Source organism: Erpetoichthys calabaricus, chromosome 8 (assembly GCF_900747795.2).
Source record: "Erpetoichthys calabaricus chromosome 8, fErpCal1.3, whole genome shotgun sequence".
Lineage (NCBI taxonomy): Eukaryota > Metazoa > Chordata > Cladistia > Polypteriformes > Polypteridae > Erpetoichthys > Erpetoichthys calabaricus.
Window position 1 is genome coordinate 4208156 of NC_041401.2, and position 27906 is coordinate 4236061.

Consider the following 27906-nt stretch of genomic DNA (forward strand, 5'->3'; position numbering starts at 1 on the left):
TTCATTCTGAAAAACAACATAATGGTCCATCCCCTGCTGATGCCATGCAGTGAAACTTAAAGGCCGTCGGTCGATGAGTTGTGAGGAGAACTGTTCGCACGTGTCATCAAAAATCGCGCAGAAGAAGAAGTAGCTCTGGTGCCAGACAACGAAAATGCGTCTGTTTTGTTGTTTTTGAGCTATTACACTTTCATTATTTGAATCACAAATAAATCGAGAAAAGTATGTGTAATTTTAAGTTTATGACTGCTATTTGTTACCACAGAATTAAAAAATACCTTATTTTCCATCATTTTATTCTTTAATCAAAAATCAAAATCTGAAAATTCTTTTCATTTTCGTTTTTTCGTTTTTGCTTCTAAAATGAAATTTCAAATACCAAAAAGTACACGGACTCCCCTCAGCCCTGCTGGTTCGGCACTAAGAAAGGCAAAGAGAATTAATGCAAATGACCCGGGGGTCTCACCTCGAAAACCTTGTGTGAATTCGATGCGAGTTATAAAACCTTTTGTACGCACATTTGTTTGCAATTTACTCACAACCACCTTGTCAATGTGTGTATGCTGTGATCAGCAGGGGGTGCTACAGAGCCCCAAACACAAATGGACAGAGAAGTCCCGGGTTCAAAACAACGATTTTTATTTTAAAGAAACACCTCCACACTGCAATGACAACAACAACAACAACAACATTTATTTCTATAGCACATTTTCATACAAAAAGTAGCTCAAAGTGCTTTACATAATGAAGAAAAGAAAAATAAAAGACAAATAAGAAATTAAAATAAGACAACATTAGTTAACATAGAAAGGAGTAAGGTCCGATGGCCAGGGGGGACAGAAAAAACAAAAAAAACTCCAGAAGGCTGGAGAAAAAAATAAAATCTGTAGGGGTTCCAGGCCACGAGACCACCCAGTCCCCTCTGGGCATTCTACCTAACATAAATGAAATAGTCCTCTTTGTAGTTCGGGTTTTCACAGAGTCACTTGATGCTGATGGTCATACAGACTTCTGGCTTTTAATCCATCCATCATTGTTGGATCATCATGGTGCTTTGGGTAGATGGTGGTGGCGCACTCTTCTCTTCTCTTCTCTTTGCTGTCTCCTCTCCCAGACAAGGCAGTTCAGTTCTTTTTTATTAAAGATTCAGGAGTACTTCTGGTGCCAGGGCATCACCCGGTGGAAGTACTTCCGGGTCACATGGAGTCCCGTAAAATAGAGAGTGCAACTTCCTGCAACAACCCCTAGCTGGCACTCATGGAACCCAACAGGGCTGCCCTTCTGAACTAAAATTCCCAGCATTCCATGCGGGTGTACAAATGGGTACCACAGCCCAGGGGTGCCGCCATCTAGTGGGTCGGAGGAGCATGCAGACTTCACCTTTCTCTACTGTATTGGCCTCCCAGCTGTTTAAAGTGATAGCAGCGATCCCAGCAGGGACACCAGTCTATTACAACGTGAACGCATCTCTTACTCGCCTGGTTACCACTCTGAAACAGCCACCCGTATATGGACTATGCTAATGAGCCTCATACATATGCAATCATGACGCCGAAGACCTTCATTGGCTGGTAGAGCAGCCCCCATCCTCACGTACCGAGACCCTAGCATTTGAGGAGAGGAGCCCTATGGCGCACCCCGCATGTCATTGTGGTGCCATTCCTCTGGGCTCTGGTGGTTGGGGAAAGGCTTAAGGTGCCAGCGTCTGAGTGGGTAGTCACTACCACCTGGCACATGTCATTATACGAGAGGCGTGTTACAATGAAATATGACAAACAACGGGTTCAGCCAGTCACCTTACCAACAAGCCAGCCATCATGGGCAGCACCTCCGGCAAGTCATCTGATCGGCGCTGCTCTCCCTCCAATGAAGTGAATCCTGGGTTGTCCCGGGCCACCAAGCCACCGTGTCTGTCCTCTCAGGTGAGTTGTGTGTTGATGGAGTGTCACCGCTTACGGTTATCGAAAGCAGCGTCATCCTCAGTAGGTGCCCTTATTGCAATTTGAGTGTTGTCAATTCCCTGCCCAATTACATTAGCAGAAGGGCTGCAGATGAGAGTTTAGCGTTGGCCTGTACACCCACAGCGTACGGAAACTGAACACAGCAGCCCGTCAGTCGTTTATGGCCTCCAGCACGGTGGGCAATTTGCAGCTGAAGCTTGGCTGAAATATTCCTGGTGGGTGCCTGTAGCCAGAAAGCCCCCTGTTGTTAACACCTGCATGTGAAGAGGTGTCGGGTAAGGTGGTCCTTTCCTTCTAACGCCCTGGCTAACTCAGCACCTAACAATCATCAAAGGAGCAGCTTATTGTTTTATACAAAAAGATCAATTTCAACCAAATAATACAAGAGGAATGTAACAACTGTGAGGGAGCAACTGATATCCCAACCCGGATGGACCCTGCACCCTCATCTGGGCAGGAGACCATGGGAAGGTCAGTGGAGAGAAGGACATTTCCCTGCCATGCCAGGACACGGGCACAGGAAGACCAGGGTGGGCATCCCGGCAACCTCAGAAGGACATTCTGATTGGGAATGCCGGGACAGTGGGTGATGGCCTGCTATGGGCAGGACATATCCCCGGATACTGGTTGGCAGCATCTCATCTGGCGAGCCCCAGCAGGGTAAGCATGGGAGTTGTGGTTCCAGGGGCCTGCCTTGTCGGGTTCTTTGGCATAAGGACTATTGGGGTCCTGCCTCAGACAGAACTACTTCCCAGGGGCAATGAAAATGAAGTACTCCTGGGTCCATCATACTCGACTCGGGAGGAGTTGGGAGTCGGATGTGGAGTTGTGCCGTACCGCCGAGTCGTGCTGCTTACATTAAAAACACGTCAGCTGAAGTGAGGCCGTTGTGGTGCAATTGTGTCTTGGAAGTTTCGGGTGCTGATACGCCCCCTAGTGACCACACAACATACAGACCCTCCTCACTTATCAACCGACCTGTTTAACAACCGCGCAGACTTACGAGAAGCTCTCTGACCAGCCGGTATTGTATGTTGTACAAGAAATGTGGTCATCCAGGCGTCAAGCATCTCATCTCACATCACCCTTTCTCAGTCTCAGTTTCGTTCCCGCGCTCACTCCGCATTCAACGAGACACGAGTGGGAAGTTTATGCGTCCACACGTTCCAAGCCCGTCGTGTTGCTTTGTTTTTTATTTTTCCTTCTCCTTCAGTGTGCCACCACTGCTCGCTCATCACGTGATTCAAGCCATTTTTCAGTCGCAAGAGGTGCAGTGTTCCTCCTGAGGCTAAAATGAGGCTGTGATTATGAAGAAGAGGAAAAAGGGGGTGAAGAAAATCTCCATGGGAGGGAGGGAGGAATCTGCCGCAACGTGACTCAACTCGGAAAAATCTTCTAGGCCGCAGATGAGCCGCGCCACGCCGCTTCTTCTTCCGTTGCAGTGCCCGCATCCTTTCTGTTCATTCAAAAAAAATGGAAGGGCTCATAGCATGAGCTCCGGTAGCAGCTCCTCGCTTATCGACCAATTCGCTCAACGACGTAATAGCAGGATCGGACCTCGGCCATTAAGTGAGGAGCGTCTGCTTATACAAATATCAATGTGAGAACACACACCGATGTCAAAATCATGTCAAAGTCAAGTCCAAATCGTACTAATAACAAATCCTCTGGGCTAAAGACCCAAAAAGTCGACATCTGAGCGTCTCAAGACTCAAATCAGAATCTCAGGAAGGAAACGTGGACGACGTCCATCTGGTTAAGAATATCGAGCAATCTGGCCGAGGCGTTTTGGGAATTCATCCCTTCTTCAGAGTCAAGTGCAGCAGTTGGGGGAAAAACACATACAAGCCCGTCCCCCCAGAAAAAAAAAAAAGAGAGGCCTTCGGTGTAATGTAAATATACACATATTTACATATACTGTATATGGATATATATATTGGATATATATTCCAGACAGAGGAGCAGCTTCAGCAACAGACTGCTGTCACCGTCCTGTGACTCTTCAATTCCACCCAGGGGGGTAAACGTTAACATTACACAAAGTTATTGTCTGTTTTTACCTGCATTATTATCAATCTTTAATTTAATATTGTTTTTATTATCAGTATGCTGCTGCTGGAGTATGGGAATTTCCCCTTAGATAGATAGATAGATAGATAGATAGATAGATAGATAGATAGATAGATAGATAGATAGATAGATAGATAGATAGATATTAATTTTAGCGTAGTTGGCAGGATAAGTGATAGATAGATAGATAGATAGATAGATAGATAGATAGATAGATAGATAGATAGATAGATAGATAGATAGATAGATAATGAAAGGCACTATATAATAGATAGATAGATAGATAGATAGATAGATAGATAGATAGATAGATAGATAGATAGATAGATAGATAGATAGATAGATAGATAGATAGATAGATACTTTATTAATCCTATCTATCTATCTATCTATCTATCTATCTATCTATCTATCTATCTATTATATAGTGCCTTTCATTATCTATCTATCTATCTATCTATCTATCTATCTATCACTTATCCTGCCAACTACGCTAAAATTAATATCTATCTATCTATCTATCTATCTATCTATCTATCTATCTATCTATCTATCTATCTATCTATCTATCTATCTATCTATCTATCTATCAACAAACGAATAACAGATAAAAATCATTAAGATAAGTAATAATGACCTTGTGTACAGACAAACGTCACAGAAAAGCAACTGATTAGTAGTCGACAACGCCTGAAAAATGAACTCTGGGAAACAAAACCATGGCAACCGTAAACAAAACCGCTTCCTTAATGCCGGCGCCCATGAGAAAATGTAAACCAAGCGTAACGCTTACAGGTGATGTTTTCATGATTGTCAAAGGGGCGAAGCGACACTCACCATTAGTGCTGGGCGGTATACCGGTTCATACCAAAAAACTTTTTTTTATTTTTGTTATGATATGGATTGTTCTTATACCACAACACCGGTTTAAATTGCCTAAATGACGTTTGGAACGTGGCACAGCGGGAAACTGTTTAAGGGAGGGACCTTTTTCACTGCTGCACCGCTAAACACGCATGCAACAGAGTACATGTGTTAGTGGAGGTATTGAGCAATGAAAATGGACAGAGAATATTCTGAAACTGAAGCTGAAGCAGACGATAAAGTTGAACATGATGACACAGAAGAACGTTTGCCGAATAAAGAGCCGTGTCTGTTGCCTGGAGATACTTTGGATTTAAAAGGTCGGAAGTGGACCATTATGTTCAAATCTGTGAATACGGTTTCATTACTACTGGATAATACTGAAAGCCAGGTTGTACTTGTTTTATTTTCTTTTCAATACTGTGTAACGTACCTGGGTACTGTGTAATAGTGTGACGACACTTTATTCTCGACATTTCCACTTTAATCGTGACGCTTATGACGAGAATAAAGTCGACATGTTGACTTTATTCTCGTAATTTGTCATTAAAGTAGAACATAAATAGTAATAAGTAGAAGATAAATACTTGATATCATTATCATGATGAAATGCATTAAAGCAGGTATTAAACATGTGGGGACACGGCGGCGTGGAGGTTGCACTGCTACATCGCAGTAAGGGGGTCCCGGTTGTACCCTGCCTTGAATTTGCATGTTTTTCTGGTGGGTTTACTTGGCATGCTTCAGTTTCCTTTCTAAGTCATGTAGGATGTGGGGTTTTGTTCTGCTATATTGACCCTGCTAGTATATGTGAGAGCAGGAATTTCATGAAGTGAATGGATTCTGTGAGCCGATCACTGCCTGCGCCTCCTCAGTGCAAGAAGAAGTCAGTTTAAGAAGCTCGGAGAACACTTAACACAAAGCATTTAATGTGCTACATTAACTTATGACGGGGTTTGAGAAAATCTAGTAAATTAAACATTGATTTTAGGATGAAGTTTAGTTTACGACATTTTACTTTAATGACAAAATAAACTATGAGAATAAAGTCAACATGTCGACTTTGGATTAACAGAAAATATGCAATATGCAATATGCATGAATGTGGGCACCCCAACAGAGATATGACATCAATACTTAGTTGAGCCTCCTTTAGTCCTCTAGACGCTGTCCTCCTATAGCCTCTGACGAGTGTCTGATTCTGGATGGAGGTATTTCTGACCATTCTTCATACAAAATCTCTCCAGTTCAGTTCAATTTGATGGACAGCCTGCTTCAAATCATCCCATAGATTTTCAATGATATTCAAGTCAGGGGACTGTGACGGCCATTCCAGAACATTGTACTTCTCCCTCTGCATGAATGCCTTTGTAGATTTCCAACTGTGTTTTGGGTCATTGTCTTGTTGGAATATCCAACTCCTGCGTAACTTCAACTTTGTGACTGATGCTTGAACATTATCCTGAACAATTTGTTGCTATTGGGTTGAATTCATGCGACCCTCGACTTTAACAAGGGCCCCAGTCCCTGAACTAGCCACACAGCCCCACAGCATGATGGAACCTCCACCAAATGTGACAGTAGGTAGCAGGTGTTTTTCTTGGAATGCGGTGTTCTTCTTCCGCCATGCAAAGCGCTTTTTGTTCTGACCAAATAACTCCATTTTTGTCTCATCAGTCCAAAGCACTTTGTTCCAAAATGAATCTGGCTTGTCTAAATGAGCATTGGCATACAACAAGCGACTCTGTTTGTGATGTGAGTGCAGAAAGGGCTTCTTTCTCATCACCCTGCCATATAGATGCGCTGAATTGTAGAATGATGTACAGATACACCATCTGCAGCAAGATGTTCTTGCAGGTCTTTGGAGGTGATCTGTGGTTGTCTGTCACCATTCTCACAATCCTGCTCATATGCCGCTCCTGTATTTTTCTTGGCCTGCCAGACCTGCTGGTTTAACAGCAACTGTGCCTGTGGCCTTCCATTTCCTGATTCCATTCCTTACAGTTACAGAAACTGACAGTTTACACCTCTGAGATGGCTTTTTGTAGCCTTCCCCTAAACCATCAGACTCAACAATCTTTGTTTTCAGAGCTTTGGAGAGTTGCTTTGAGGATCTCATGCTGTCACTCTTCAGAGGAGAGTCAAAGGGAAGGAAGCACAACTTGGAATTGACCACCTTAAATACCTTTATATCTCATGATGGGACACACCTGTCTATGAAGTTCAAGGCTTAATGAGATCATCTGACCAATTTGGTGTTGCAAGTAATCAGACATTGAGCCTCCCTGCGTGGAGTTTGTTTGTTCTCCCTGTGTCTGCGTGGGTTTCCTCCAACAGTTCAAAGACATGCAGGTTAGGTGGATTAGCCATTCTAAATTGGCCCTACTGTGTGTGCTTGGTGTGTGTGTGTGTCCTGCAGTGGGTTGGCACCCTGCCCAGGATTGGTTCCTGCCTTGTGCCCTGTGTTGTCTGGGATTGGCTCCAGCAGACCCCCGTGACCCTGTGTTCGGATTCAGCGGGTTGGAAAATGGATGGATGAATGGATAAATACTGCGTCGCTAAAAATCTTTCTTCAGAAAACACCGCAGTACTCAGCTGTTCATGGGAAATGACAGACATACCACTGTTATCTTTAGTGTTGAAAGGAGAGTCGATTATTATGCAGGATGAGAGGGGGCCCAAACTTTTTCATATGACTGTAGATATTTCTGCCCCAGAACTTTACTTGCCAAAGGATTGATAGAATAAACAGCTGTGATAGATAGATAGATAGATAGATAGATAGATAGATAGATAGATAGATAGATAGATAGATAGATAGATAGATAGATAGATAGATAGATAGATAGAAATGAAAGGCACTATAAAACAGATAGATAGATAGATAGATAGATAGATAGATAGATAGATAGATAGATAGATAGATAGATAGATAGATAGATAGAAATGAAAGGCACTATAAAACAGATAGATAGATAGATAGATAGATAGATAGATAGATAGATAGATAGATAGATAGATAGATAGATAGATAGATAGATAGATAGATAGATAGATAGATAGAAAAATGAAAGGCACTATAAAACAGATAGATAGAAATGAAAGGCACTATAAAATAGATAGATAGATAGATAGATAGATAGATAGATAGATAGATAGATAGATAGATAGATAGATAGATAGATAGATAGATAGATAGATAGATAGATATGAAAGGCACTATAAAACAGATAGATAGAAATGAAAGGCACTATAAAATAGATAGATAGATAGATAGATAGATAGATAGATAGATAGATAGATAGATAGATAGATAGATAGATAGATAGATAGATAGATAGATAGATAGAAATGAAAGGCACTATAAAACAGATAGATAGAAATGAAAGGCACTATAAAACAGATAGATAGATAGATAGATAGATAGATAGATAGATAGATAGATAGATAGATAGATAGATAGATAGATAGATAGATAGATAGATAGATAGATAGATAGATACTTTATTAATCCCAAGGGGAAATTCACAATTTTACTTTTTCTTCCTGCTGTAATTCTTTTATTTTGACTCTGCTGGCATCAAGTTCCAGTCCTGGTCGGTCACAAACTACTAGCAGGTTACCTACTCCCGTAGGTAGCCTGTGACAGTCCCCTCCCCACACTTTGACGATTCCCTGAGGGGGGACCACCCCACTGTCCCCACTCAGATGAGGGGGATCGTGAGCACACTGGCCTGTGAAAAGCTGTGTCACCACACCACAAAGGTTGAGATGACATCTCCGATGAGATGTGCCCACCACACACAGCGAATGCCATCACTGGTGATTTCTTCCATCTTCCCCGCAGATTATAGCACCAGTCCCAGTTGTGCCCACCACGCCATTTCTGGCTTAACCCGATGTCCATAAAACTGCTAGAGAGCCTCACCCAACTCTTGCCACAGGATGAATGCCTCAGTATCCGCGGTTTCCACTTCCACAAGGAATGTAACTCCCACTCAATGCCGGTAATGAGAATTAACTGTACATACAAATCATTTTTAAAGGACACAGAAATAAAAAAATAAATCAAAATGAACATCCTAAGTCCAATTATAAACAGGAATCAAGAAATGTAGAGAAGGACACCGAGAGCAGCCGTAACCGTGCAGTCAGAGTCAGAATTAGTGGCCTGCTGTCTAGTGCCCCCTAGTGGTGGGCCGCTCCCTCTTACCTGCAGTTTCTCCTCCAGGTCTCGTAAGCCATTGCACAATTCCTTTATGGACTCCAGGATCTCTGTGTGCTTGCTGACTGTCTTCTCCACAAATTTCTTTCCCTCCTCAGCTCCTGCACATGTAAGAGAGGTGAGTGTCAGGTGGGCTTTGGGGTCACAGGGTTGCACGGTCGCCATTCCATGCAGTTTTGTGTTTAGGAGCCCACAGAAGACCAGAGAGCCTCATCTTTGGGGTATCATAAGGCTTTTGATGGCAGGCTGTGGCTCAGACCCCACCACTGACCCTCAGCCAGACATAAAAATCTGCTAACAGGTGAAACAAACCCCACTCATGAGAGTCAACTTGCTTGAAATCTCCACACCGTAACATCCTGATAAATAAGTGGACACCTCGGTGTCATCAGCTATGAAAGCCACACACAGAATGGGGGGCACCCACCAGGGGGCAGCACCCAAAGGCCGAGTTTAACCGATGGGCTGCTTGGTAGAAGAGTTGTTTTGCACCTTCTGACCATCTGGGGGGAACCACAAGATATCAGGCAGGTGTCAGAAACCTTACCCTGCAGACCACCCCTATGGGGGTCCGGCTCAGTGGACAAATTATCCAGCATGTGTTGCTTTGCATCGTTTTGCTTAGTAAAGTGAGGAGAGCCAAAGGTTGGTGGCACAGAGGGCTATCGGGATAACAGCAGACCCCAGGTAAGGGGTCCACCGTGTGAGATAAGCTTGAGTTTGTGAGAGTGTTGGGGTCAGATGGCTTTGTCTGTCTGGGGTGGGAAGTATTAGCTGGTGACACTTAATATGTATGTATGAGAAAGGTGCTATATATAAATAAAATGTGCCATCATCATCATGAGTGGCATGGTGGCGCGGTGGCAGGGCTGCTGCCTCGCACTAAGGAGACTAAGGTTCACACCCCCCTGACCTCCCCTGCATGCAGTTTGCATGTTCTCCCCGAGTCCAAAGACGTGCAGGTTAGGCGGGCTGGCATCTCTAAACTGGCCTGTGAGTGCGTGGTGTGTGTTCAGCCCTGCGATGAACTGTCTGGGCGTTATCCCTGCCTTGTGCCCCATGGTTGCTGGGTTAGGCTCCAGCCTCCCGTGACCCTGCTCAGGATGAAGTGGGCTTAGAAAATGCTACAATGTTATTGACATTACAATAAAAATGATGAAGAATGTCACCATGGGGTCACAATGTGTGAATAATCAAACACAGCATTCTGCTGACCCGATGCACCCGATCGTTTTGGGAGGTTTCTGCCCCCCAAATCAGTGCTTACCCTTTACATAACACTAGAACTGGCACCCGAGGCCCAATCAACAAGTCACAAGCCTGCCGGTGGTCCTCACCATGCAGCCGCACAGCCAGCTCTGTGATCTGATTAATCCTCTCCTCCTGCTGGGGCACGGTGGGCCAGACGAACTTCTCAAACTGCTTGTACAGGATCCCCACTGCCTCCTTGGTTTGGCATTCAGAGGAGTACTTCCCGACTCGCACCACCGTGGCACTGGCTTCTTCACACCAGAACTGATACTGGAAGGGAGATGGAGATCAAAAGAGAAATCATTCAGCTTGACATCATGAGGTTAGCTCAAACGTAACATGGCTGATATACCTCCACAACTCCCCTAACATGTGAATACAGCGCCCCCGGTGGATGGTAATGTGAAGTGCTCTCTTTGGCACGCAGGGGCGCCTTTTCAGATCAAGCTTTCACTTCAGTGTGCTTATCCATCTTAGCGCACCTTTCAAATCAATTCATCTATTATATAGCGCCTTTCATATCTATCTCCTATCTGCACATCTATCTATTTATGACATAGCGTAACAAAGGCGCTGTATTGAGCCTGACCCGACACAGACTGACACAGAGACACATGTAAAAATAAAACAAATATTTATTTTTCTTCACCTGTGGGGCACGTCGTCCCCGTGAACCCCACAGGCACAACACAGTCCCAAAAACACATTCCACCAACACAACACTCCCTTCTGGCACCACCACTCCTCCCGACTCTGGCCATTGAGTGGTGGTTGCTGGCCCCTTTTATGGCCCACCCAGAAGTGCTCCAGGTGCTTGATCATCTGTTTCCGGTTGCACTTCCGGGTGGGGCTGAAGAATTGTCCAGCTGGGCTCAGGGACCCATCCAGCGCCCCCTGCCGGCCACCCCAGATCCCAACAGAGCGGTGGAGAACTCCATCTCCCATGGAGCCCTGCAGGAAGCTGAGGCACCACCGTCAGCCAAGGAGGCTGCCACCAAGCATCACGGGGGAGGTATTGAGCAGCCCATGGTTGCTCCCCCAGAACATACGTCAAAGGGACCCGGCCGTCTGCCAAAATAGCACCTTTTACTCTATCTATATAGCTATCTATTATATATTGAATTTCACTCTGTCATGTAGCACTTTTCACTATTTATCTATTATATAGTGCCTTTTATATCTATCTCTTTCTATATATATATATATATATATATATATATATATATATATATATATATATATATATATATATATATATATATATATATATATATATATATATATATATATATATATATATATATATATATATATATATATATATATATATATAGGCGGCACGGTGGCGCAGTGAGTAGCGCTGCTGCCTCGCAGTTGGGAGATCTGGGGACCTGGGTTCGATTCCCGGGTCCTCCCTGCGTGGAGTTTGCATGTTCTCCCCGTGTCTGCGTGGGTTTCCTCCGGGCGCTCCGGTTTCCTCCCACAGTCCAAAGACATGCAGGTTAGGTGGATTGGCGATTCTAAATTGTCCCTAGTGTGTGCTTGGTGTGTGGCTGTGTTTGTGTGTGTCCTGCGGTGGGTTGGCACCCTGCCCAGGTTTGTTTCCTGCCTTGTGCCCTGTGTTGGCTGGGATTGGCTCCAGCAGACCCCCGTGACCCTGTGTTCGGATTCAGCGGGTTGGAAAATGGATGGATGGATATATATATATATATATATATATATATATTTATTATATAGCACCTTTTACTCTATTTAGCTATTTGTTATACTGTGTATTGCCTTTCACTCGATTATATAGCACTTTTCACTATCATATAGTGCCTTTCACTCTGCCTATCTATAGGTCCTCATTTATATAGTGCCATTCACTCTATTATATAGCACCTTCAGCATGGAAAAGGTGCTACAATATATAAATAAAATGTATTATTATTGTTATCATCATCTATATATCACATTGGATTCACAACATTGGCAGCACGGTGGCGCAGTGGGTAGCGCTGCTGCCTTGCAGTTGGGAGATCTGGGGACCTGGGTTCGATTCCCGGGTCCTCCCTGCGTGAAGTTTGCATGTTCTCCCAGTGTCTGCGTGGGTTTCCTCCCACAGTCCACAGACATGCAGGTTAGGTGGATTGGCGATTCTAAATTGGCCCTAGTGTGTGCTTGGTGTGTTTGTGTGTGTCTTGCGGTGGGTTGGCACCCTGCCCGGGATTGGTTCCTGCCTTGTGCCCTGTGTTGGCTGGGATTGGCTCCAGCAGACCCCCATGACCCTGTGTTCGGATTCAGCGGGTTGGAAAATGGATGGATGGATGGATTCACAACATATTGAGACCCCTTCACTTCCTGCCTTGTGTTGAAGATTGTTACTTTAAATGGATAAATTGGCCATTTTTGCTCCAATCGATAATCCACTTTGTCATTTTGGGTGATTAAGTGTTGACTTACAGACACAAATGGCCAATCCTCCCATTTGAATTTCAATGTATTACACAATAAAGTGTGCAGGTCATGAAGGGGTCCGAGGACGTTCGCTGTCTGTCATATGGTGCCTTTTCTTTCTCGCTATAAACACAAGCAGATGCCCATGTATGTCATTTCTCGTTCATCCACGTCATTTTAATTTGATTTGTTCCAGTTGTCACAGTTCAGTGGATTTTTTCGTCACCCAAAGACCTGCTCAGTCCTCGCCCTGCTTTTTGACGTCTGTACTGATGTTCAAACTCCGCCATGTTGGCTCTCCATGATAGTCGCTCTTGTCCAGCTTCTTCATTTTTCCTTTCGTCTGTCTGCTCCAGAGAGAAACAGGTGACAAATTGAGACGTGAAATGTCTCCTGCCTGGACATGGAGAGCTGGGACTGTTTGGGCATTGAGCCCCTTCTCCTTGATACACTCCGGTGCCCCAGTATGTGAAGTGCCAATCTGAGATGTAAACTGCACAGTCATGGCAGCTGTGACAGCAAGAAAGATGACAGTCCAACATAAAAAGCAACAGCTAAATATAAACTGGAAGAAGAGGAGGAGGAGGAGGAGCACACAGCTGAGGGGCTTCACATCACTCAACACGCAGATCCGTTAGAAAGGAATCTCTTGTTGACAGCAATCATGGACCCCAACAGGCCATCAGCTGGCCCCCAGCAGCCTGGCTTAGGACGCCGGGCACCCAGAAGTTAGGGCCACTAGGGAGCGCTGCAATAGTGAAGAATGTCCAGGTGGGGCATCAGAACGGGGGGCTCACTTTGAGTGCCCCCATCACACCTGGACCAACGTCAGCGTTCTTAGCATTTTGTGCTCTGACTGAGGCCAGCACCTGCCTGTTGTATTCTAAAGCAAGTGCCCACTCATATTTGATCAGACCCCCATATTCTAGCTAATTTACGCTTCTCTGCATCACAATATCAGCCCACTTCAGTAGACCCCCATCTGATATTTTGAGTGCCCCCCTGTAATATTTGATCAATTTCAAAGTCAGCATTTTAACTCATTTTATTGCCCCCCCCCTTTACCTGATCAATTCCCCCCAGTCCTTGTGGGTGGTCTCTCTCTCTCTCTCTATTGTAAGAGTTTCAATACAGAGGTGGTCTTGGGTGCAAACATTACAATAGTGTTCAAGATAGGACGCTGAAGAGAGGCGGGACTAGGTGGGTGATTGACAGCGAATTGTCACACGTGTCCACTGTGCTCGCCGTTCCACGAATCTCTTGGAACATTCGCTTTACAAGTCTGGGAAGGTTCAAGAAGACAAGTGGAGCCTCACAGCCTCACAGAAGATAAGGAGGACCACAGAGAGGACTTCTCCACTGATATTCTTCAGCTGCTCTCACTTCTGGGGCTCTCTAAGCCATTAAGAGGCATTGTGCCCCTAAAGGGTGCCAACCATCTGCTTAACAAAGGGGTTAGTCAGCCCTCCAGTGAGGAACAGATGACAGACTGAAATATCAAACGTCCTGCCTGGACATGGAGAGCTAAGGGATAAAACTGAAACCCCTTCGACTTGACACACTCCAGTGCCCCACTACTATAAGTGCAGTGCCATCCCGAGAGCCTCGCAGAAGATAAGGAGGGTCCCGGAAAGGGTAATGGCACACGACTCTGGGAGACAATCAGGAATGTTGGAAGAGTGAAGGCAACTTCAGAAACCGCACAAGAACAGCCGTGGCCATCAGTAACAGTTACTTTACAAGACATTTCCCGTGGCCCTAATGGCGGCATCATCTGAAAGTGTGGCAGCGGATCACTTATCACAAATGTGCCCATCACCGGGATAAACATTTGGCATGTTTGTGTGTCTCGGACTGTCTGTTTAAGGGGGTCAATCCTGCATTACTCTTGATGTTGTTGAGAATGGTCTCTGGAGTACCTGATGTGAGGGGCTTAAACCTTTCATTTGAATGTAATCCCGTCAATTGGATTAGCGCATTCATGAGAATTTCTTCTGAACGTTTAGAAATCACTTCAGTTTCTGTTTGTCCGGCACCTCCAGACTCACAAGCGTAAGAAAACCCCCACATAGGACACACCGTTTGGGAAAATGTCTACCTTTTTGGGGTCTCTCCCTATTTTTGTCTCTCTACACCCAAAAAAATCCTCATTTTTTTTTAGTCCATTAATTGACCACATTTTGTGCAAGAAATGACACCCTTATGATAGAGTAAAGATGTCCCAGCAACAATGATCAGAGGGACTTGAAGTTGTGCAGGCCACCTAAACGGACCCCAAGGGTTTACCCACTAATGGCATATGAGGGGTCAAATATACAAAAAATGGGGATTGGTAATACATCCATGTAGGGCATCATTTCATGCTATTTTGAAATTGCTGATCATGAATATCATCATATTTGTGATATCTGACTCTTTACCGGTGGTCCTACCCCCCTAGGAGTCACTCCAAGAAGATTTAAAATAACAGACTTCAAACACAGGCGTGCAAGGTATCGTTTTAGACTATTTTAAGGTCAGTGATTATGAATATGAGGTTATTTTTGATTTTTGATGCTTCACTAGGGGTCTACACATCTATGGACCTCCATCAAAGGTGATAAATGACAAATTTGTATTATAGCCAAGAATATTTAGACTTTAAATATTTAAGTTTGTAGTACTAGTGATCACAATATTCTTAGAAATCGCCATAGTCAATGGGTGGGCTTCTCTGGCAGGGTCTTAAATTGGTTTGAATCTTATCTGGCAGGTAGAAAATTCTTTGTTAGTTGTGGTAATTATACTTCATAGACAAATGATATTCTCTTTTCGATTTACATGCTTCCATTAGGTCAGATTATCTCAGGGCATAACGTGAGCTACCACAGCTATGCTGATGACATACAACTGTATTTATCAATAGCGCCTGAGGACCCCAACACTCTTTATTCACTGTCACAATGTCTCACTTGTGTTTCCGAATGGATGAATAGTCATTTTCTCAAAGTAAATAAGGAGAAAACAGAAATTTTAGTGATTGGCAATAATGGATATAATGAGGTTATTAGAAATAAACTTGATGCATTAGGATTAAAAGTCAAGACGGAGGTAAAGAATTTAGGGGTAACTATTGACTCGGACCTGAATTTTAAATCACATATTAATCAGATCACTAGGATAGCATTTTTCCACTTAAGAAATATAACAAATGTTAGACCTCTTATAACTTTGCAAGATGCTTAGAAATGAGTTCAAGCTTTTGTTTTTAGTTGACTAGATTACTGTAACACACTCCTATCAGGACCACCCAAAAAAAGACATCAATCAGTTACAACGAGTGCAGAATGCAGCTGCTAGAGTCTTAACTAGGAAAAGAAAATCCAAGCACATCACACCAGGCTTAGCGTCACTACACTGGTTACCTGTGTCATTTAGAATTGACTTTAAAATACTGCTGATGGTTTACAAAGTCTTCACTCCATCCTATATCTCAGAATGCCTGTCACCTTACACTTCAAGTCGTAACCTTAGATCTTTAAATGAGTGTCTGCTTAGAATTCCAAGAGCTAAACTTAAAAGAAGCGGTGAGGCGGGCGGACTTCTGCTGTTATGCACCTCAAATATGGAATACGAGTTTACTGATAGAAATTCATCCAGGCTGATATGGTGGAGCACTTAAAAATACTGCTGAAAACTCATTTCTTTAACATGGCTTTCTCACAGCTTCATCTTAGTGTAACCCTGATGCTCTGTATATTGAATTAATTATCAATACCATTCATGGTGGCTCCACAATCCATACTAACCCCTACTCTCTTTTTTTTTGCCAGTTTTCTGTGGTGCTGATCTGTGCCCCCACCACCTCATCAAAGCACTATGATGTTCCTCCATTGATGGATTAAAGGCCAGAAGTCCACGTGACCATCATCATCATTAAGTTCTTCCATGAGAACCCTGAATATCATGAGGACTGATTGAGGTCACTGATGTTGGGTAGAATGCCTAGAGGGGGCTGGGTGGTCTTATGGCCTCAGACCCCCTGTAGATTTTTTTTTTTTTTTACTCCAGCCGTCTGGAGTTTTTTTTTTTTTTTGGTTTTTTCTGTCCTCCCTGGCCATCGGACCTTACTTTTATTCTATGTTAATTAGTGTTCCCTAATTTTAATTCTTATTTATTTTGTCTTCTCTCTTTCTCCATCATTTGTATGAAAATGTGATATAGAAATAAATGTTGTTGTTATCATTAGGGATGAAGTGAGAAGTCAAGCAAAATGACCCCTTTTATTGGCTAATGAAAAAGATTATAATATGCAGGCTTTGGAGGGAACTCAGGCCCCTTCTTCAGGCGAGAGTTGCCTCGAAAGCCTGCATATTGTTAGAGAGAGAGAGAGAGAGAGATAGATAGATAGATAGATAGATAGATAGATAGATAGATAGATAGATAGATAGATAGATAGATAGATAGATAGATAGATAGATAGATAGATAGATAGATAGATAGATAGATAGATAGATAGATAGATAGATAGATAGATAGATAGATAGATAGATGAAAGGCACTATATGATAGATAGATAGATAGATAGATAGATAGATAGATAGATAGATAGATAGATAGATAGATAGATAGATAGATAGATAGATAGATAGATAGATAGATAGATAGATAGATAGATAGATAGATAGATAGATAGATAGATAGATACTTTATTAATCCCAAGGGGAAATTCCCATACTCCAGCAGCAGCATACTGATATAAACAATATTAAATTAAAGAGTGATAACAATGCAGGTATAACAGACAATAACTTTGTATAATGTTAACATTTATCCCCCCCCGGTGGTACTGAAGAGTCACATAGTGTGACGGAGGAACGATCTCCTCAGTCTGTCAGTGGAGCAGGACGGTGACAGCAGTCTGTCACTGAAGCTGCTCCTCTGTCTGGAGATGATCCTGTTCAGTGGATGCAGTGGATTCTCCATGATTGACAGGAGTCTGCTCAGCGCCCGTCGCTCTGCCACAGATGTCAAACTGTCCAGCTCCGTGCCTACAATGGAGCCTGCCTTCCTCACCAGTTTGTCCAGGCGTGAGGCATCCTTCTTCTTAATGCTGCCTCCCCAGCACACCACCGCGTAGAAGAGGGCGCTCGCCACAACCGTCTGATAGAACATCTGCAGCATCTTATTGCAGATGTTGAAGGATGCCAGCCTTCTAATGAAGTATAGTCGGCTCTGTCCTCTCTTGCACTGAACATCAGTATTGGCAGTCCAGTCCAGTTTATCATCCAGCTGCACTCCCAGGTATTTATAGGTCTGCACCATCTGCACACAGTCACCTCTGATGATCACGGGGTCCATGAGGGGTCTGGGCCTCCTAAAATCCACCACCAGCTCCTTGGTTTTGCTGGTGTTCAGGTGTAGGTGGTTTAAGTCGCACCATTTAACAAAGTCCTTGATGAGGTTCCTATACTCCTCCTCCTGCCCACTCCTGATGCAGCCCACGATAGCAGTGTCGTCATTCTACCTTTGCACGTGGCAGGACTCCGAGTTGTATTGGAAGTCTGATGTATATCAGCTGAACAGGACTGGAGAAAGTACAGTCCCCTGTGGCGCTCCTGTGTTGCTGACCACAATGTCAGACCTGCAGTTCCCGAGACGCACATACTGAGGTCTGTCTGTAAGATAGTCCACGATCCATGACACCAGGTATGAATCTACTCCCATCTCTGTCAGCTTGTCCCTAAGGAGCAGAGGTTGGATGGTGTTGAAGGCTCTAGAGAAGTCCAGAAAAATAATTCTTACTGCACCACTGCCTCTGTCCAAGTGGGAGAGGGATCGGTGTAGCATGTAGATGATGGCATCCTCCGCTCCCACCTTCTCCTGGTATGTGAACTGCAGAGGGTCGAGGGTGTGGTGGACCGGTGACAGGCCTGAAGTCATTCAGCTCACCAGGACATGATACCTTTGGGACTGGGGTTTTAGTTAGCCAATAAAATATTTAAGTTGAAGCACACATTTTAATATTTCTGATAATATCTGATCCAATTATTGTTGTTTATTATGTACTTCTACCTTCTTATGAACACCCCAAATTAGGACGGATTACGCAAATTCAGACTTTCCGTTATTATTAGTAGCCATGGCACCCGTTGAAGGCAGCGGATAGAACAATTTCAAATACTTGCTGTCTCTTGGCCTTCGTGTTTCTCCTGCTGTTTCCCTCGGTATCCTCACTGGTGCTCCCTCTTCCAGTGTGTCCCTGTAAAGCCCACTTCTCAGACTCTGCCATTATTTTCGAGACGCCTTCCTGGCCCAATGTCTATTGTTATGCTTGTCATCCTTGAAGGCGACTCTCTCTACGTGCCTCATATGCCTTTACTTCTCCACGTGCGTCTCGTACTCGCACTTCCTTTTTTGTTGCATCACCAAAGCCAAACTAACCAATCAGATTGCTCTGAGGGACTGGGCACAAATTCCTTAGTGTTTTATTATAGAGATGATGATGATGATGATGATGATTACCTTCTTTCTGGTGAAGTTTTAGCGTTTCTATCAGAAAACTACAAAAATGCCTCCATGAGTACCACTTTGCAGCTCGGGGCACCACAGAATTGTGACATCACTCATTCCCAGATGTGACTTTCTACTCCTTGCTGGAATTGCGCATACGACGCTTACTAACTTCTTCTCATGTCCCACTCTGAGGTGGGACAAATTCTCCTGCCAGTCACACTTTCACTGCAATTCTGAGATGCTTGATAAGTACGGGCCCAGTTCAGGCTTTGCTTTGCTTTGCTTGGGGTCCTGCTTACCCTTTTATCTATTTTTGGTGTTGACCTAGCACAACAAATACAGTACTTGTGAAAAAATGTCACCAAATGTCAGTGACAACAGCGGTATAATGTCACCATTATAACATAAATGAACAAGAAGTATAAAAATGAAAACAACTTGAAGGCTCCAGGACCCCCGCCTGCCTACCTCCTCCATGGCCTGCTGCAGCCGCACAGACATGTCCAGGTGCTGCTTGTACTCCTCCACCGTCTTGTCGAAGTCGGCCACCTGCTTCTGCAGCTCGCCCAGCACCTCCTCGATTTCCCCGGGATTCTCTCCCAAGGCCTGCCGTTCAGCGGCGGCGCTCACTTTGGTGGAGATGCTGCCCAGTTTCTTCTGCAGGACCTGCAAATGTGAATCAGGGTCTAAGATGGCTGCATTTGTGTTCAAGTTGGGACCCTCAGTTGTGTGTGTGTGGCGTCTCTGTCCCACCAGTCCTGTCGATCACATAACCAGCAATCATGCTGCCTGCCCTCTTTAACATGGCAACACCTTTCATCTTCACCCCCAGTCTGGTATCCTGCTATTCTTGAAGTGAGCAGCCAGCCTTGGCACTGCAATTAAGCCATGCCAGCTGTTTGAGGGTCAAGGCGCTGGTACCTCCACAGGTCCCCACAATCACCAGGCCCAGGACTGTTAAAGATTGTTTAACTACACTGGTTTATGGCCTAATGGGGGTTCCACACCACCACCCCTCCCGGTCCTGACTCAGTCATGTAATTAAATATTTTATAGCGCCTTTCACTAGAAAACTTCTGGCCTGCACGGGTCTCTCTTCTAAACTCACTTTGATGTCAGCTTAGAGCACCCACGTCTGGTCAGGGCAAACCAAGGCAGTGGCATGCATCAGAGCTGATGGGTGGTGTGCTGCTCAACAAGCTGAGGGTTATGGGATGTGCCTTTCATAAAATCCATCCATCCATTTTCCAACCCGCTGAATCTGAACACAGGTTCACGGGGGTCTGCTGGAGCCAATCCCAGCCAACACAGGGCACAAGGCAGGAACCAATCCCGGGCAGGGTGCCAACCCACCGCATTGACACACACAAACACACCCACACACCAAGCATACACTAGGGTCAATTTAGAATCGCCAATCCACCTAACCTGCATGTCTTTGGGAGGAAACCGGAGTGCCCGGAGGAAACCCACGCAGACACGGGGAGAACATGCAAACTCTACGCAGAGAGGACACGGGAAGCGAACCCGGGTCTCCAAACTGCGAGGTAGCAGTGCTACCCACTGCGCCACCGTGCCGCCCATTTCATAAAATAAAATATGAAAATGTAATGCAGAATGACATTAAGAATCAAGGGGTCCACTGTTAGAAATGGCCTTAGCTGTGAGGTCCCTGCTCCAAAACACGTTGGGTGCCATTGGTTTCTTGAAGTAAAATAATCTCATCTTGAAGGCTTACATTATAACACACATTTTTAATTTCAGTATTTCTGCTCCTCCGTAATCCAGTGACGTGGACGTGGGGTCCGCTGGCCCGGTGTGTGCAGATATGTGTGTGTGTGTGACCGGCGCCCCCTGTGAGCCAGGATGTAGAACTGCACCCACGGCTGGCAGGATGAGCGCCTTGTGTTTGCCTCACTTAATGTTGTCTTCTGTGATTTTTGCCCGTTTCTGGCGTTTTAGTGAATTTTTCCCAGCGTGTGATGAACACCTGAGTGCCGCTCTGAGCTGACTGATTTACTGAGGGTCATAATTTGCACAGTTTGATTATACGCAAAAAACTACAGTGACGGGGACGGTGAAGGCCAAACACTGTAGGAGACCCTCGGAACTACAGGGTGGTGGAACAGGTCTTAGTGGTGACTGACAGCGGCATCCGGATAAGTTGCCTCCCACATAGCACCCTCGGTAATTTTCACCACCACTATATTCTGACCCAGTATTGATGTTGTGGCACGTGGTACCCAGCCGGGACGCCCAGAAGGACAGGAGGAGGGCTCATGCCTCCTCCGGACCGCCAAGGAGCGTCCTCATGCCTGGAGGACTTGGGACCTCAGCACTTCCGCCACACTAGGAAGTGCTGGGGGGAAGAAGGAAAAAGAGACACCCGGAGTGCTTCCAGAAAGACAGCCGGCACTTCCGCCACACAGGGGCGTGTCAAGGGAAGATTGCCGGGAACCACCTGGAGCACATCCGGGTAGCTATAAATGGGGCCGCCTCCCTCCCATCAATGAGCTGGAGTCGGGAGCAGGAGCAGGACGAAGCTCCTGGAGAGAGAGTAGAGGTGGCCCAGTGACAAGGCGAGAGAAGGCCCAGGAGAAGGGAGACTGGGGCTAAAGCACTGTGAGTTGTGTGGAGAACGGGAAGCAAATAAAGAGTTTTTGCATAAAGATGTGGTCTCAGTCTGGTGGTGTCCGGGCAAGTCTCACAATGTACATATTTATAATTGAAATAAAAAATTTAATAAACCTCACCCAACATTGAAAATAAAAATGGTTCACTCAGGTAGTGTTCTTCTGAGACTCACAGATCAACGTGTTCCACTGAACATAGTATGTGTGACCACCTCCATAAAAGGTGAGTATTGTACTTCAAATTTTATCCGTGTTATGTGATATAGTATTGTACGATTGCAATGGACTTCGCGTGTTTTTTTTGCCAGCACTGCAGCCGTTTCAAGACGTGCGTTTACGGTTTTCGCCGACTGATTATCGGTGGTGTGTGGCCATCGACACCTCACAGACAGCATCACCACTCACCACACCGTGTATTACTTTCTCACTGAAAGCGTTATTTTTACATCGTGACTAAACCTAAAATCAACTTTATAAAATTTCACAACGGCAGAAAGAATTTCGTCAATTAGAGGTAAAAGAAAATTGATAGATGATGATAGGCAATCCGAGAAACAAGAAGTGTGCTGCTCTTTCTGCTAGAATCAAAGGAATCGCCCAAAATTTTGAAAATTGTAATGTAAGTGATTGCCTTAGAGGCATCGCATACAACTTTGAGTTCTAATCAATAATTTTATAAACGGAAATTATTTTTTGTTAATATTAAAATTACAAAGATAATAATTTAGTACATAATTGTATTTCACGTATGTTTTTTCGCAACAGGATGTGATATTAATTTTTGTAAAATCTTTTGGATTCGTTTAATTAAAATAAAAATGGATATATGTTTACAGAGCGTTTCATTTAAGTGATGCACTATTGCTAACTTGGGTGGCATGGTGGCGCAGTGGTAGTGCTGCTGCCTCGCGGTAAGGAGAGCATTAAGGGTTCGTGTCCCGGGTCCTCCCTGCGTGGAATTTGCATGTTCTCCCCGTGTCTGCATGGGTTTCCTCCCACACTCCTTGCCGCCCACAAGTGACGCCACTAATTATAGCAGTCCCTGATTTAACTGAATCGACACGCAGAGAATCGCAGACCGGTGCCTTTATCTTTATTCACGGCTCAAACTTTACATTCTTTGTTAATGTCACGAGCACCGTGAAAACTATAAACAAAAATTAGAAACATACATTTTTTAACATTTTACAAAGAAACAGAATAACAGAAGAGTTGATCTGAAGGAGATTGAAGACTGCAAAGTGGTGGCAGGGGAAAGTGTAGTTAGACAGCATAGGATGGTGGTCTGTAGGATGACGTTGGAGATCAGGAAGAGGAAGAGAGTGAGTGCAGAGCCAAGGATCAAATGGTGGAAGTTGAAAAAGGAAGACTGCCAGATTGAGTTTAGGGAGGAGGTGAGACAGGCACTGGGTGGCAGTGAAGTGTCACCAGACAGCTGGGAAACTACAGCAAATGTAGTAAGGGTGACAGCAAGAAGGGTGCTTTGCATGACATCTGGAAAGAGGAAGGAGGAAAAAGAAACCTGGTGTTGGAAGGAGGAAATACAGGAGAGTATACAGAGGAAGAGGATGGCAAAGAAGAAATGGGATAGTCAGATAGATGCAGAAAGTAGACAAAAATACAATGAGATAAGGCGCAAGGTGAAGAGAGAGGTGGCAAAGGCTAAAGAAAAGACATATGAGGAGTTGTATGAGAGGTTGGACATTAAGGATGGAGAAAAGGACCGGTGGGCTACAGAGAAGGGGCCGAGCTGGGAAAGATGTGCAGCAGGTTAGGGTGATAAAGGATAAAGATGGAAACGTACTCACAAGTGAGGAGAGTGTGTTGAGCAGATGGAAAGAGGACTTTGAGAGGCTTATGAATGAAGAGAACCAGAGAGAGAAGAGGTTGGATGATGTGGAGATAGTGAATCAGGATGTGCAATGGATTAGCAAGGAGGAAGTAAGGACAGTGATGAAGAGGATGAAGAATGGAAAGGCCGTTGGACCAGATGACATACTTGTGGAAGCATGGAGGTGTTTAGGAGAGATGGCACTGGAGTTTCTAACCAGATTGTTTAATGGAATCTTGGAAAGTGAGAGGATACCTGAGGACTGGAGAAGAAGTGTACTGGTGGGCCGATATTTAAGAATAAGGGGGATGTGCAGGACTGTAGTAACTACAGGGGGATAAAACTGATGAGCCACAGCATGAAGTTATGGGAAAGAGTAGTGGAAGCTCAGTTAAGAAGGGAGGTGATGATTAGTGAGCAGCAGTGTGGTGTCATGTCAAAAAAGAGCACCACAGATGAGATGTTTGCTCTGAGGATGTTGATGGAGAAGTAGAGAGAAGGAGTTGCATTGCGTCTTTGTGGACCTGAAGAAAGCACATGACAGGGTGAGGAGAGAGCAGCTGTGGTATTGTATGAGGAAGTTGGGAGTGGCAGAGAAGTACATAAGAGTTGTACAGGATATGTACGAGGGAAGTGTGACAGTTGTGAGGTCTGTAGTAGGAGTGACGGAGGTGGGATTACATCAGGGATCGGCTCTGAGCCCTTTCTTATTTGCAATGGTGATGGACAGGTTGACAAACGAGATTAGACAGGAGTCCCCGTGGACTGTGATGTTTGCTGATGACATTGTGATCTGTAGGGAGAGTAGGGAGTAGGTTGAGGAGACCCAGGACAGGTGGAGATATGAGAGGAGAGGAATGAAGGTCAGTAGGACCACCAAGACAGAATACATGTGTGTTAAGGAGAGGGAGGTCAGAGGAATGGTGAGGATGAGGGAGTAGAGTTGGAGAAGGTGGATGAGTTTAAATACTTGGGATCAACAGTACAGAGGGATTGTGGAGGAGAAGTGAACAAGAGAGTGCAGGCAGGGTGGAGTGAGTGGAGAAGAGTGTCAGGAGTGATTTGTGACAGACGGGTATCAGTAAGAGTGAAAGGGAAGGTCAACAGGATGGTAGTGAGACCAGCTATGTTATATGGGTTAGAGATGGTGGCACAGGAGACAGAGCTGGAGGTGGCAGAGTTAAAGATGCTAAAATTTGCATTGGGTATGACGAGGATGGACAGGATTAGAAATGAGGACATTAGAGGGTCAGCTCAAGTTGGACAGTTGGGAGGCAAAGTCAGAGAGGCGAGATTGCGTTGATTTGGACATGTGCAGAGGAGAGATGAGGGGTGTATACTGGGAGAAGGATGCTAAGGATAGAGCTACCAGGGAAGAGGAAAAGAGGAAGGCCTAAGAGAAGGTTTATGGATGTGGTGAGAGGGGACATGCAGGTGATAGGGGTGACAGAGCAAGATGCAGAGGACAGAAAGATATGGAAGAAAATGATCTGCTGTGGGAGCAGCCAAAAGAAGAAGAAGAAACAGTTGCAATAAACGAGTTTGTTTCAATAAATAGCTTCTACTTCAATTTCGCATTTTTTTTCGCATCCCCCACAGGTTGAGAAACACTGTCATAGATCCTCGCCTGGGGGACCCAACCGGAGTTGGTCAAAGTGCAGCTAGTGAGCAGTTGGACTGCGTATTGTCTTTTAACCAATATTAATAGCTAAATGGGGGGCTTCTTTTGGTTGCTTTTCTCCTTTCATATTAGCTGGTTTTACTGGTGTCCACATATTGGTCATTTTGTATTCTCATGATGTCACAACGAAAACTGAACTGTCTCGACAAATGTCCTTGAAGAACAAGTAGGTCACATTTCAATAAAATTCGTCCATGGGTGGTGGAGATGTTTCATGAGGACGGGCCGACAGTCAGACAGACATACAGACAGACAGACAGGGCTCTCTCAGTAGGTGCTTTATGTGTTATATGTGAACGCACCTAAAATAGACAAAGCATCACTTAAGGAAGTCCAGAGAAGAGCGACTGGGATGATTCCAGGGCTACTGGGAGGAAAGATGAAAAGAGCTGAGCCTTTAGAGTTTAAGAAAAAAGAGATGAAGAGGAGACCTGAGTGAAGCGTTTAAAATGATGAAGGGAATGAGTCCAGTGGATTGAGACGGGGACTTTAAAATGAGTTCATCAAGAACACGGGGACACAGTTGGAAACTTGTGAAGGGGAAATTTCACACAAACATGAGGAAGTTTTTCTTTACACAGAGAACGTGTGAAGTAAGTGACCAAGTAGTGAGGCAGACAGGAGGACTTTAGGGACCCTCAGAACTCGACTTGATGTTATTTTGGAGAAGTGAAGTGAATACAACTGGCAAGCATGCTGGGCCAAAAGGCTAGTACTTATCAAATCTGCTACGGTGTTCTAACTTTAATGTCCCTTAAATGGCTTTCTATTAAAATCACAGAGTCAAACATTCACGTCCCAACACTGACCACCTACAGGACCCCGAGCAGATCATGTGACCTCTCAGAACTTGAATGTGAAGTAACTGTAATGCGTCTGTAAACTGCCTCGGCACTATGTACACTCCCATCCAAGCCAGATTTGGACCCCCACAGGCCCCCTTACTTACTTTTAACATGCGGATACCTGCTTGTTTTATGCATGATGGTAATTCACACTTTTGGTCTTTCTGCGTGGACACTCTATTGGTGGGTGGTCCCCTATAGTGAGCTCATTGTGCCAACACTTAATTGTTTCACTGAACGATGTGATTTGATTGTTTTGTCGTGTGGACGCTCAAAATTGGGGTGGTCCCCTTAAGTGATTTCATCACACAGACACTCAATTGTTTCATCTAGCAGGGGCCAGAAGCTGTGTCTGATGAAAAGTCATAAGAGCCCCAGGGCACACACCCAGAATACCCTGATAACAGATCTGTCCCTGACTCACATCCCACCACTAACTGCAAATGTGACCCTGACTGACTCATGAAATCTGTCATGTATTTAAAAACAACAAAAAAAATAAATGTCAAGCCCCTTTGGGCTGAAGCGCTAGATAAATAAATAAATGAATGAATGTGGATGGCACACCCGTCGTGCCGCCATGTGACAAGGCTGTCGTCCCTTATTCGGTTTTTCTCACCTGAATTTTCTCCGCATACATCTCGACCTGCTGGAGTTGATATTTGACCGCTTTCATGTTCCGGGCCTTGTCATTCTTCTTCATGTAGTTGAATTTTAGGTTGTTGAATTTCTTCTTGAGATCCTTAAAGGACTCTCTGAGCTGAAAGAGAGGTGACATGACAGGAGATCGGTGAAGCCACCTTACATTCACCAGTACTGTGTTTTCAACTCAGACACATACTTTTAATTTCAGTATTTCTGCTCTCTTGTTCACACCTCCATAGTCCAGTGACGTGGATGTTGGGTCAGCTGGCCTGGTGTGTGTGAGTGTGTGACCAGCGCCCCCTGTGACCCAGGATGTAGAACTGCACCCACTGCTGGCAGGATGAGCTCATTGTGTATGCTGCACTTAATGCTGTCTTCTGTGATTTTTGCCCATTTCTGGTGTTTTTATTTTTCTAGAGAATGATGAACACCCGAGCTCCGCTCTGTGCCGACTGATTTACTGAGGGTCATAACTGGCACAATTTGATTATAAATTAAAGCTACACTGACAGAGACGGTGACAGTGAACGCAGCCCAGTGACAAGTCAGGGGTCCAAAAAGTCCAGAAAATATTTCTTTAAATGCAAAGGAAACCAATAGGAGTTGGAGCAGGGGTGTCACTAGCTTTAACACTTATTAAGGGATAAGCCCCCCTCCCTAATGAAACAGATGCAAATTTAGGGGCACCCCTTGGTATTTTCGCCCTGTTGATGAGCATTTTGAGAAAACCAAAGTGGGAGGAACAAGAACTGGGCTTCCAAACATCAGGGGCCACAAGCCTAAGTGACCTGGGCAGGTTGGGTGGGGTGGGAAGCTGTCATCGGGGCAGAATTCCTAAGATCAGAGGCTAAACCCCCAGAATCCCCCTCAAAAAACACTCTTGGTGTGGAGATAAGTCCCTAATTAGTGAAAGGCGCTATATAAAATGAACAATAGCTAAGAAAAGAGCCAGAGCACAGTGGACAA

General features: G+C 44.7%; 1 protein-coding gene across 1 annotated transcript in view; it reads right to left on the minus strand.

Moving 5' to 3' along the window:
• The window catches only part of ccdc141 (coiled-coil domain containing 141), a 160547-nt gene that overhangs the window by 96850 nt on the left and 35791 nt on the right, over positions 1 to 27906 (minus strand). The window contains exons 18-21 of the mRNA XM_051930465.1: positions 26915 to 27055; positions 19774 to 19971; positions 10458 to 10641; positions 9109 to 9221 (exon numbers count right to left, since the gene is read on the minus strand). Coding sequence (XP_051786425.1) covers positions 9109 to 9221; positions 10458 to 10641; positions 19774 to 19971; positions 26915 to 27055 — 636 coding nt within the window. The remainder of the gene's footprint in view (positions 1 to 9108; positions 9222 to 10457; positions 10642 to 19773; positions 19972 to 26914; positions 27056 to 27906) is intronic.